At 42.4% G+C, this 13,005-nt stretch overlaps 1 protein-coding gene across 4 annotated transcripts in view; it reads right to left on the bottom strand.

Moving 5' to 3' along the window:
* Positions 1–1,245: 1,245 nt before the first annotated feature.
* LOC101168426 (anoctamin-4-like) overlaps positions 1,246–13,005 on the bottom strand; it is a 106,725-nt gene continuing 94,965 nt past the window's right edge. Inside the window, exons 23-27 of one of the 4 annotated variants that reach the window (XM_023952311.1) lie at positions 5,198–5,340; positions 2,516–2,668; positions 2,281–2,428; positions 2,085–2,204; positions 1,246–1,874 (exon numbers count right to left, since the gene is read on the bottom strand). In XM_023952311.1, coding sequence (XP_023808079.1) covers positions 1,724–1,874; positions 2,085–2,204; positions 2,281–2,428; positions 2,516–2,668; positions 5,198–5,340 — 715 coding nt within the window. In that variant the 3' untranslated portion in view covers positions 1,246–1,723. The remainder of the gene's footprint in view (positions 1,875–2,084; positions 2,205–2,280; positions 2,429–2,515; positions 2,669–5,197; positions 5,341–13,005) is intronic. The other 3 variants (XM_023952309.1, XM_023952310.1, XM_023952312.1) reach the window with 3 other exon arrangements.

The following is a 13,005-nucleotide window of genomic DNA, read 5'->3' on the forward strand; positions in this document are numbered from 1 at the left end:
CTACTGTGGAAAAAATGTTGGAATTAGAAGTTGTAGATTTTGAACGGCGTGCGCGTGGCGAGCTAGCAAAGTGGCGCACTGTTATATCTCCTATGTTTTTCAAAGGACTACTGTGAAATTTGAATGCCTGCAATAATACCTGAAACTGCATACATTGAAAAACACTGGGTATGGACATATAAGGAATGTGGGCGTGGTTAGCATAAAACCACTGTTGCTCAGGACAACAAAAAGTTTACTTTTACCGATTTGTCCGAAACTGACATCAATCTGTTTGTCCTCCCGAGGGGACCAAAACATAAAATGGTTGCTATGGAGCTAAAATAAACAAAAAAGCCGCCATTTTGGAAAAAGTGGGTTTTTTATCAACTTATGGCATATAGCTCTCACCAATGGAGGAATGTGTTTTTCTGAGTCAGTTGATGATGCTGATCGCTATGCTAGCACTTTTAGCTATGTTAGCATAGCTAGCATAGTTAGCATAATTAGCATTTTAGGTGATGTGTTTTTCTGAGTCAGTTAATGATGCTGATCGCTATGCTAGCACTTTTAGCCACATTAGCATAGCTAGCATAGTTAGCATTATTAGCATTTTAGGTAATGTGTTTTTCTGAGTCAGTTAATGATGCTGATCGCTATGTTAGCACTTTTAGCCACATTAGCATAGCTAGCATAGTTAGCATAATTAGCATTTTAGGTAATGTGTTTTTCTGAGTCAGTTGATGATGCTGATCGCTATGCTAGCACTTTTAGCCACATTAGCATAGCTAGCATAGTTAGCATAATTAGCATTTTAGGTAATGTGTTTTTCCGAGTCAGTTGATGATGCTGATCGCTATGCTAGCACTTTTAGCCACATTAGCATTGCTAGTATAGTTAGCATAATTAGCATTTTAGGTGATGTGTTTTTCTGTGTCAGTTGATGATGCTGATCGCTATGCTGGCACTTTTAGCCACATTAGCATAGTTAGCATAGTTAGCATAATTAGCAAATCCAGCTTTGACTAGCTTTTAATTTGCGGGCTGTGAGGGCGGTGAGGTCAGCGGTGGTGCGTAGAGTTGGGCGTGGAGGCGGTTTGCGTCTGCGGGCCATACAACGCCGCTTGCGGCTTTAATTTTTATTGTATTGTAAATTTATTGGGGTTTTCCACAAACTACCCTTAACAAATAAGGGACAAACCATCTAGAAAAGGTTTTCTGTGATGCTCATTTTCTGAAGAGTTTTAAGGGACACTCCTCTTCCTGTCTGTTCTGAGGGGTTTCCTGGGAAGTTCTCCTTCCTGGCTGTTATGAACAGTTTACTGGGAGACTCTGCTTTCTTCCATTTCCAAGGAGTTTGCTGGGACGTTCTTATTCCTGCCTGTTTTGAGTAGTTTGTTGGGACACTCCTCTTCCTGCCTGCTTGGAGGAGTTTGCTGGGACGTTCTTCTCAATGGCTGTTTTGAGTAGTTTGTTGGGACACTCCTCTTCCTGCCTGCTATGAACAGTTTACTGGGAAGACATGGGTGATTCTTTTGTAGATCTTATCACTGCAATATGTTAACTTTGGACAGGTGAAGCTACACAATTTGTAAAAGGCTTAACAAGACGGGGGAATTCTAGCTCCAATCTTTGTGCCAAATCTTTTAAACATCAAACAAAGAAAACCACAATCACACCAACAAAGCTTCACCTTCATTGTGGGGAAAAACGGAAATTCCTGCAGAAAAAACAAAGGTTCTTCTCAGATGGCATTGTACTGTTTAGTGACATTTTTTCCCACACTGACCTCAAATACAATGATGAACGCCAGCCGGGCCGCCAGCACGTGCCAGAACTGCAGAGTGTACGAGTACGGCTCAGCTGAGTCCGGAGGCTCTCTGTAATCACGATACCTGTTGTGTAGAAAAATGACAAAATGAGGCCACAGAGAAGCACAGACCATCTTTTCTTGTCTGTGATCTGACATCTGGCAGAGAAAAATCGGATAAAAAATTCATGTGTGCTTGTTAGAGGATGATTGTAGATTTAAATCGTCTCTGCTGAATGTTTCTAAATCTGGCTCGTTGCTAACTTAAACTTAAGCTCAAAGGCGCATAAACAACCTGCAGTACTTTACAGCCTCTTCAAACATTTCCGATCCATTTGTTCTGGGCTGGGATCTCGTCTCGAAGTCAGAAACTCTAAAGACCGACAGGCTGGCATTGACATATCCCATCATGCACCTGAGGAACAGATGAGTCCTATTTAGTCAAAAGCCAGAAGGACTTTGACAATAACAAGCAGCCGCATCGTCCTCACCCTTCCCCGGCTCGGCCCTGACCAGCACACGGTCCATACTTGTAGGCGTAAACCAGACGAGGGATGAAGTCTGAGGTGACGGCGATCACAAAGGCGTTGGTGATCACAGACAGAATGCCGATGCCCTCCAGAATGCCGTACCAAATCCCTGTACCAGAACCCAGTCTTTAAACACACCACCAACCAGGACAAAACCTTATCCAAGAGGTGAGGCTGCATGCTGTGAGCCGTTTACCTATGTCTTTGGCTTGAGATGGCAGTGGTCGCCGCCACTGCGTGACGAATTTGTAGGCGTCTAGGCGGATCTCAATGATGTTGTTGAGCAGAGCCAAAAGCGGAGCCAGAGGGAATGCTGCCACAAAGATGGTGGTGAAGCCAAACTGTAAAACTAAAAAAAAAAGAGTGAAGGTGTGAGGACTCCCTGACAAAAGCAGACAATGGACCACAAGACCAACAGAGACTAAGATGGCATCAGTTTGGAATGGTACTGAAGTAGGGAAAGGACCTTTTAGTTTCCAAAAAAACTGTTCATTATCCATATTGATCCCTTCAGAGATTTGTTATATGTCAGGTTTTTTACTCTGTATGAACAACATGCCAACATAACATCTCCTCAACCGATTTAGAATAAAATATAATGGAAGGCCCTGCAACAGACTGGTGAACTGCTCCGGGTGTACCCTGCTTTTGTAGATGGGATAGGCTCCAGCAACACTGGGACTGACATTAAAGAGATTAGACAGGGAGTTCAGAAAATGGATGGATGAGTTTTATGGAGGATAAAATTCCCAACTAAAATGTAAAAAGTCATCAAATGATTTTCCTGGTTACATTAAACAATGTTTCACAATAATAATGACAGCTCACATGATCTTGGTGTCTAGACACACTGTGGAACTTCAAACATGTATTTCCAGTCATACCACTAGTCTGTTTGTTTCTATGCTTGAGTAAATGTGAATCATTTAAAGGTAATATTTATTACTTCTGTCCAATTTGGATATTGGTGTCTTTTCTTTTTTCTTTTTGACCAATGCTAATGCTATTCTAACGACATTTCCATAAACACAAACTTCAGATCGGCTATCATCTTCAGCAAATCCTTGACCGCAAAAAGAGAAAACAGGATCACATGTTATGAAAGTTCCACTCCGATCCTCTTTTGATCTATTTCCAAAGCGTTCCCAGTGGTCTTTTAATTATCATGACGCTTTTTTAAGCCAAAATCAAAAAACCTGTGTTGTTTTCTGGGACATAGTTTCTGCAGAGCAGGAGGAGTTCATTAGAAATTCACCTCTGAGTTGGGGGGCAGGACTGTCTGTTTCCATCTACTTCCATTAGCTTACAGCCCCTCACACCCCCATCCTAACATTAGCGATGCAACAAAAATGGTGAACAATATCAGATCTATTCAGACGTACAGTTTAGATCCAGATTCCAGCTCAGACGAGGAAAATATAAATGTACATGGATCTATATGTCTGCAAGCGGATTATAGACTATCAATTGACACTGAACGAATAATTTAACATACCAGTATCCCCATGACTTACAAACTTTACAGGCATTATAAACAGATTGTTATCCCTCAAAGAGCCTATTAAAAAATGTTTTTTTCTGCTTTATATTTGCTGCCATCTTGACTGACTACCATGCATTCTGTGTTTCTGAAAACAGGCATAAACATTGCTCTATTATTTGGAACACGACTATAAAGGTTTTACAGTAACTTGATCCCTTAAAGGGACAGAGCCCATTTATGAGTCATTTCTAGGTCAACAATGATATCAAATTTTCCCAGTACACGCGGCAGCTTAATTTGTAAAAAAAAAAAAATTAAACTGCAAAGATAAAAACAAAATCAATCAAAATCAGACTTTCAGTGTGTCTGTTCTCAAACTGGTCCATTTGAAATTTCAGTGAATAGAGGAAGCTCCTACTGATCACCCGACAAAGTGACCTGGCTCCTGTTTTCTTATTTTTAAAACCAGCCTCAAGTGGAAATACTGCCTCTCAATTGAGACGTTACAATTTGAATTTCAAGTCAAAACTCAGGCAAAAAAATCTTAAATAGCCTATATAATGCTAAATAAACTTTTTGAGCTTTTAAGTGTTTTGCAAGGTTCATCTTTCATATAAAACAACCCCAAAGTGGTATTTTTGATGCATTCACGCATTTCTGAGTATTCCTGTAAAAACCTGGGTTCTGAGCATCAACAAGTGGGTTCTCACATTTATATGTATGAAAGTGAGGAACAGCCCCTTCCAGGAGGAGTCTGTGCTGCCAGCTCCGCCCCCAGGCTAACACACACACCCTCTTTCTAAGTGGAGCTGGCAGCGATCGGCTAAACGCTTTTATTTTATATGCACGAAACGCACATCCATCTTTGCAAAAGTTTGGATGTTGTTTGTTTTTCGTGGGCAAAATGCAGACACGCTGCTGAGGCCAGCTCTTGGTTGACGTCATGAAAGGCGGGGCCTGACGTCATGAAAGGCGGGGCCTCAAAGATCGAGTCATCTTACTTTCGAGTTGGAAAAGGAGCTCGTGAAAATTTCATATAAAATCTTTCTTTGGTGTGCCAAAGGCAATATATATTATCATGTATATGGAAATAGTTTAATATATAAAAAGAACAAACAAAAACACATTTTGTGTACAGTGCGCACCATGTGTTCCCCCAGCTGTTGATCCCTGATTTGTGTTGTTGGTTTTATTCAAATGCTTGTGTTATTATGAATGACTCTGATGTATTTGAAGATATAATACAAACACTCCTGTATGTCATTGTTTTTTCATTAAGAGGTTCTCAAGCACTTTCTGCAGTCTTAAAAATGTATTATAGTGCAGAAGGTTTACTAGCCGAGGGTTTCTGAGGTTTTTAGTGGCATGTGCTGGACCGGTTGAGCTTCAACTTACTCATCTCAAAGTATTCATCGAAGAGTCCGTAGGCGTTCATGGGCTGCAGGTTGTAGTCCCTTTCCCACTGGGGGAAGCTGCTCTTGGCTATGTGACTGTGCTCTCTCTTCAGCCTTCGACGAGTCCACCAGTTCTGGATTAACCTGACAAAAAAAGTAAAAAATTATGAAATTTTTTTTTTCTTTTGTTGTTGCACTCTTTTCAGTCCAGCCAGCTGTAGTCATATGTAGTAGAACAATTACCAACCTTTTAGTTTCTTTTTTTTTCAAATCTGTCTATCTCTTCACATCACTTAATCAGTGTCTTAACCGCCAATGTTAGACTAGTTAATGGAATAAATATTGAACCATAAAATCACTGACATCTACCCCTTTCAGCCATTCTCTTCCTCTGTCAGAGGAAATCTGGGGATTCCTAAACATCTGCATCGTAGGTTTTCTATCATAGCTTTCCTCTAAGGATTATATCATAAAGATCAGAAGTAAAGGACATGATGATCCACCAACACTCTTCACGAGAAAATCAGCAACTAGTCAGTTTGTCAGGTCTTGTCGAGGACAGCCAAAAGAAGCAAACCCAAGAGTGAAAGAAAAATAGTCCATTTATTTTGCCTTTCCAAAGTCCTGGTTTGGAGTATGCAGATCTGAAGGAGCATGAAAAAATACCGCCAGCAGTGGGACCAGGACTTGTCAGGAGAGGAAGTCAGCAGACAGAGCGGGGTGGGAGAGCGAGCCTTGATGCGGATGATGAGCGGGAAACACCGGAAAAACATCGGGGGAGGAAAGTCAATAGGGGGCTCTGGGCTTACGTCTGGAATCCAGAAGGATGAGGAAGCTAAGGCGATGCAGTGAGAAACGACGAGAACTTGATGAACCGTGCAGACTTGTGCAGAAAGTTTAGCAGGATGGCTGGAAGTAACCAGAGTAACTGACGTTCTGGCAACGAGTGAGGCACAGGAGGGAACTTATGAAGGGGCAAAACCAGGTGATTGTCCTAGAGCGTGATTACTCTAACCAGAAGTCTGGCCAAACAAGATGAGTGATGGAGCGGACATGACAAAGTTAATGTAACTACCAAGAACCTGATGCCATTTTGTGTTTGACCCTCAAAAAGATGGCTGATTGGCTAACTGATAGTTAATTGATTCCTCTAAAATGTCCCTTAGGTGTCAATGTGAGTGTGTGTGATTGTTTGTCTGGTTGTACCCCTGTAATGGACTAGCAAACCATGTAGACTGAACCCAACCTTCACCCCTCTGTAGTTGGAGGAGGCTCCAGAAACCCCACGACCCTTACATGGAATTAGAAATAAAATGTGTCAAATTTAATTTAAACAACTTAAAACAAAAGATTTCATTTTCTTCAACATTTTAGATTTGACCTGAAGTAACATGATCTTTTCTTTTTTACTCTGTGTACAAACAATTTATCCTTGATAGAAGCTCAAAGCCGTGTTGTGTCCTGCGTGATTTAGGTGTTGCTCGGATTTGGAAGCCATGTCTTAGTTTCAATGTGTTTTAGTATTTTTCCTGTGTATTTTTTGATTAAGTGTTACTTATGCATTTGCAGAAAGTGTAGCTTATATACTTTATTCAGTTGCATTTCTGTAATGATGCCATTTTCTTAAACCACAGAAAATACAGATTACAAAGGAACCATTTGCTGAGAAACCAACCCTGGTAGCTGAGTACCAGTGTTGGGTCATGGATGTCTCCTTCAATGGATGCAGAAATGACTTCCCAATGAATTTGTCTATGAAGACTCTCATTCATCCAGGTTGGTTCCATTGTAGTAGTTTTAGGGGATGTCATCTGGACTTGGTTTTAAAGTTGGAAGACGTTTCACCTCTTATCCAAGAGGCTTTGTCAATTCTGAAATAGCTGGTCTAAGAGCTGTGTGATGGCAGCATACCCTGCCACACCCACAAACAACATGGCGGTAACCTCCCTTCAGCATTGCACACTTTCTTTTTAATTTTATTATTTCAGATTCTTTATTCTTAAATAAATGCACACATTTCTTTGAGTTAAAATATACATTTATTTATTTTCAATAATTTCTAGCACATGGACACTTGTTTAGTTTACTTATTTTGGTTTGTTTATTTAATGTCACCTGTTTTTGAGTTGCCAGTGCTGAGGGGGCTACTGGTCGCTATGGGTGTGGCTGAGGTTCTGCTCCTGGAGCTGTGCTGTGAGGACTGGCAAAGGAGGAGCTCAAGTCTTCACAGCCTTTAAATACTCCAGCCAGGCAATTAGGAAGGCACCATCTACTGAAGCCTCCAGGGGAGAAACCAATGGACTTATTTAATGTTTATTTGCTTTGCTTCTGTTGTTCATTATTCATTTTGTTCCACTTTTGATGATTTTTCTCTTCCACTAAGAGGCCAAGTTTTGTGTTTAGTCTTGTCTTTATAGTCTTTGTTAAATGTCTTTTGTAGTCATGTTAGTTCCCCCCATGTTTCTCAAGTGGTCTGATCAGCCACTATATATGTTCCCCTGTTGTGTCTTTGGTTAGGTCAGTTTGTTTCTGTTACTTGGTTTGTTCAGTTGGTTAAGTTAAAGTTATTGCCTGAGTTAATTATGTTTCTGTTGACCTCTTTTACGGGCCCAGTTTGTTCATCTTTTTACATTTTTTGAGAAAATTAAAATTTTCATTTTTGATAAACTTCTGTTGTGCTCTTTGGCCGCTCGATCCCTCACAAGCTGGTATATATTCCAACTTTAAAACCAAGTCCAGATGACATCCCCTAAAACTACTACAATTCCCAATGAATTGTTCACAATCAGATCACAGGACTTTCACAACCACAGAAACTAGACAGAGGGGTTCTCACAATCACCAGACAATACATGGACAAAACGCAGTATATCTCCCATCATACATCCATCCATCCATCCATCCACTCAACCATCCATCCTCCCAAACCACCCACTCATCCATCCATCCACTCATGCACTCAACAGACCGGGGGACAAACTTTATGTCTACACTGCTCAAACAGGTTTACCAGCTCCTGGGCATAAAGAGTTTTCGAACAACCCCTTATCATCCACAGACGGACGGACTGACTGAGCGGTTTAACCAAACTCTCAAGCAGATGCTCCGTAAGTTTGTTAATGATACTGGTTCTGACTGGGATCAGTGGCTTCCTTACCTCCTTTTTGCCTACAGGGAGGTTCCTCAGGCCTCAACTGGGTTTTCCCCATTTGAACTTCTATATGGGTTTGAAGTAAGGGGACCTTTGACCTTGCTGAGGGAGACCTGGGACAAAGATCAGGGGAGGGAGGGGCCTGTTAATGTAGTTTCCTATGTCCTACAGATGAGAGAAAAACTGCAGAAGATGAGTGAGCTGGCTCAAGACCACATGGCTGATGCTCAGCGGTACCAGAAGACCTGGTATGACAGGAAAGCGCGACACAGAAGCTTCCTCCCAGGTCAGAAGGTTCTTGTGATGCTCCCAACAAGCGACAGTAAACTGCTGGCCAAATGGCAAGGTCCTTTTGTGGTGCACAAAAAACTTGGAGCCACGACTTACCAGGTGTCTACTCCAGGTCATACACGTTCCAGCAGAGTGCTTCATGTGAATCTTTTAAAGGAATGGTTCCCAAGAGCTGAGGAGGAGGCCAAGGTGCTGCTCATCCAGAATGTAAAGGAGGAGGAGGTTGAATTTCTGCCAACATCAACTGCCACCACTCCGGATTTAAGCCATCTACCTTCAAACCAGCAATCTCAGGTGAAAGCACTAATAAATCCTGAGGTATTTCAGGAGTGCCCAGGACGCACCAGTCTTGTGGAACATGACATTGTGCTGAAAGACCATGCCACTGTAAGGCGGATGAGCTACAGGATCCCAGAGCGTCTCTTGGTTCCATTAAAAAAGGAGGTGGACTTCATGCTGTCTCTTGGGATTATCCAGCCTTCAAAAAGTGAGTGGTGTAATCCGGTGGTTTTGGTTCCAAAGAAAGATGGGTCGATTCGATTTTGCATTGATTTTAGATACCTGAATGCAATGTCAAAATTCGACTCGTATCCCACTCCTCGCATTGACGATCTCATCGAGCGTCTGGGTAAAGCAAAGTACTTGACCACCATTGACCTCTGCAAAGGTTATTGGCAGGTACCCCTTACTGCTCGGTCACAAGAGTACACAGCTTTCCGGACGCCCTGGGGCTTTTTTGAGTTCACTGTTCTACCGTTTGGATTACATGGTGCCCCAGCAACTTTCCAGAGACTCATGGACCAGGTACTCGGTGGGCTTGATGGCTTTGCATGTGCATATCTGGATGACATTGTTGTTTACAGCACAACATGGGACGAACATTTAGAACATCTTAAGAAAGTTCTGGAGTGTCTACATTCAGTGGGACTGACAGTCAATCCAGCCAAGTGTGTTCTTGCCCAGACTGAAACGGAGTACCTGGGTTTTACTATTGGAGGGGGGTTGATAAGACCACAGATTAACAAAATTCAAGCAATTGAGTCCTGTCCTCTTCCCAAAACCAGGAAGCAGCTGAGGTCATTTCTTGGCATGGCAGGCTTTTACCACCGGTTTATTCCAAACTTCTCAGCCCGAGCTGCTCCACTGACAGACCTGACTGGCTCAAAATCTCCAAATCAGATTCGATGGACCACCAGGGCTGAGGCGGCCTTCCGGGACATACAGCGTTCATTAAGTACCAACCCAGTACTTCACAGCCCAGACTTTGACAAACCTTTTACTCTGCAAACGGATGCATCTGAGAGGGGCATTGGAGCTGTGCTTCTCCAGGGAGCTCCAGGAGACCAACATCCAGTGGCTTACATAAGTCGGAAGCTGATGCCCAGAGAAATTCGCTATTCAACCGTCGGGAAGGAAGCGTTGGCGATCAAGTGGGCCATGGACTCGTTCAAATATTACCTTTTGGGGAGAGAGTTTACCCTGGAGACTGACCACAAGGCGTTATCCTGGCTGGAGAGGATGAAGGATACCAATGGACGGATAACAAGATGGTATCTTGCCATGCAGCCCTTCTGCTATAAAGTGAAGTACATCCCGGGCAAGGACAACGCCACGGCTGACTACCTCTCTCGTTCTACCGGCGAGAGTTTGGAAGGGGAGGGGAGTGTGATGGCAGCATACCCTGCCACACCCACAAACAACATGGCGGTAACCTCCCTTCAGCATTGCACACTTTCTTTTTAATTTTATTATTTCAGATTCTTTATTCTTAAATAAATGCACACATTTCTTTGAGTTAAAATATACATTTATTTATTTTCAATAATTTCTAGCACATGGACACTTGTTTAGTTTACTTATTTTGGTTTGTTTATTTAATGTCACCTGTTTTTGAGTTGCCAGTGCTGAGGGGGCTACTGGTCGCTATGGGTGTGGCTGAGGTTCTGCTCCTGGAGCTGTGCTGTGAGGACTGGCAAAGGAGGAGCTCAAGTCTTCACAGCCTTTAAATACTCCAGCCAGGCAATTAGGAAGGCACCATCTACTGAAGCCTCCAGGGGAGAAACCAATGGACTTATTTAATGTTTATTTGCTTTGCTTCTGTTGTTCATTATTCATTTTGTTCCACTTTTGATGATTTTTCTCTTCCACTAAGAGGCCAAGTTTTGTGTTTAGTCTTGTCTTTATAGTCTTTGTTAAATGTCTTTTGTAGTCATGTTAGTTCCCCCCCATGTTTCTCAAGTGGTCTGATCAGCCACTATATATGTTCCCCTGTTGTGTCTTTGGTTAGGTCAGTTTGTTTCTGTTACTTGGTTTGTTCAGTTGGTTAAGTTAAAGTTATTGCCTGAGTTAATTATGTTTCTGTTGACCTCTTTTACGGGCCCAGTTTGTTCATCTTTTTACATTTTTTGAGAAAATTAAAATTTTCATTTTTGATAAACTTCTGTTGTGCTCTTTGGCCGCTCGATCCCTCACAAGCTGGTATATATTCCAACTTTAAAACCAAGTCCAGATGACATCCCCAAAACTACTACAATTCCCAATGAATTGTTCACAATCAGATCACAGGACTTTCACAACCACAGAAACTAGACAGAGGGGTTCTCACAATCACCAGACAATACATGGACAAAACGCAGTATATCTCCCATCATACATCCATCCATCCATCCATCCACTCAACCATCCATCCTCCCAAACCACCCACTCATCCATCCATCCACTCATGCACTCATCTATCCATCCATCCTCCATCCACTCAACCATCCATCCATCCATCCATCTATCCATCCGTCCATCCTCCCAAACCACCCACTCATACATCCATTCTCCATTCATCCACTCATCCATCCATCCATCTCTCAATCCATCTATCCATCCATCCTCCCAAACCACCCAATCATCCATCCATCCACTCATACACTCATCTATCCACCATCCTCCATCCACTCAACCATCCATTCATCTATTCATCCATCTGTCCATCCATCCATCCATCCACTCAACCATCCATCCATCCATCCATCCATCCATCCATCTGTCCATCCATCCATTCATCCTCTCATCCATCCATCCTCCCAAACCACCCACTTATCCATCCATCCACTCATGCACTCATCTATCCATCCATCCATCCATCCATCCATCCATCCATCCATCCTCCCAAACCATCCATCCATTTATCCATCATCCATCCATCCATCCATCGTCCATCTATCCATCCATCCATCCTCCCAAACCATCCACTCATCCATCCATCCATCTCTCCATCCATCCATCCATCCATCCATCCATCCATCCATCCATCCATCCATCCATCCATCCATCCTCCCAAACCATCCACTCATGCACTCATCTATCCACCATCCTCCATCCACTCAACCATCCATTCTCTATCCATCCATCCATCCATCTGTCCATCCATCCATCCACTCAACCATCCATCCATTCATCCATCCATCCTCTCATCTATCCATCCTCCCAAACCATCCACTCATCCATCCATCCATCTCTCAATCCATCCATCAATCCATCATCCATCCATCCATCCATCCATCCATCCATCCATCCATCCATCCATCCATCCATCCATCCATCCTCCCAAACCATCCACTCATCCATCCATCCACTCATGCACTCATCTATCCACCATCCTCCATCCACTCAACCATCCATTCTCCATCCATCCATCCATCTGTCCATCCATCCATCTTCTGACTCTGAACAGGAGTCCCACAGGGTACATTTCTAAGACCGTAACTTTTTCATATTCTGTACAATTTTGCTTGTTAACATTCTTAACCCATCATTAAAACAGTAAATGTTTATGGCTTTTGGTAGAGGTTGCTGGTTCTACTGTGGTTGTGCTTGCCAGACTGGAGATGCTGCTGCCCAGTCCCCTCCTGACCTGAACCTATTCTGCAGATGAATTTCAGGCACAATTTCATAAATTGGTAGTCTTTTTGTTAGATTAACAACCCCAACAGCAGCTTCCATAAACTCAAGCTCAGTCCTCTCATAACGCGTCATTTGAACAAAACGTAATCACTTTAGAAATGTATCCAAAGCTTAAGGCCTCGTGTCATGGCCAGACACAGACAAATCATTTGAAAAAGATTTCTTTTTTCTCTCGACACGTTGCGCAGATGAATCGGCTCATTCAATATTCAACAAGCAGCTTTTACTGGTACAAAGAGAGCAGATCATATAACTGCAGTACTCAAATTACTTTCCTGGCTTCCAGTTTAATAGAGAATTTATTTATGTAGTTTCCTAGCTGCAGTCCACAGTACATCTAATCTTATCATAAGCCTCACAAAAAAACAGCAGATTTTTGCTTTAAATGAGTTGAAATTTTAACATTAGTTAAA

The sequence above is a fragment of the Oryzias latipes genome, chromosome 23 (assembly GCF_002234675.1).
Source record: "Oryzias latipes chromosome 23, ASM223467v1".
In the NCBI taxonomy this organism is placed as follows: Eukaryota; Metazoa; Chordata; class Actinopteri; order Beloniformes; family Adrianichthyidae; genus Oryzias; species Oryzias latipes.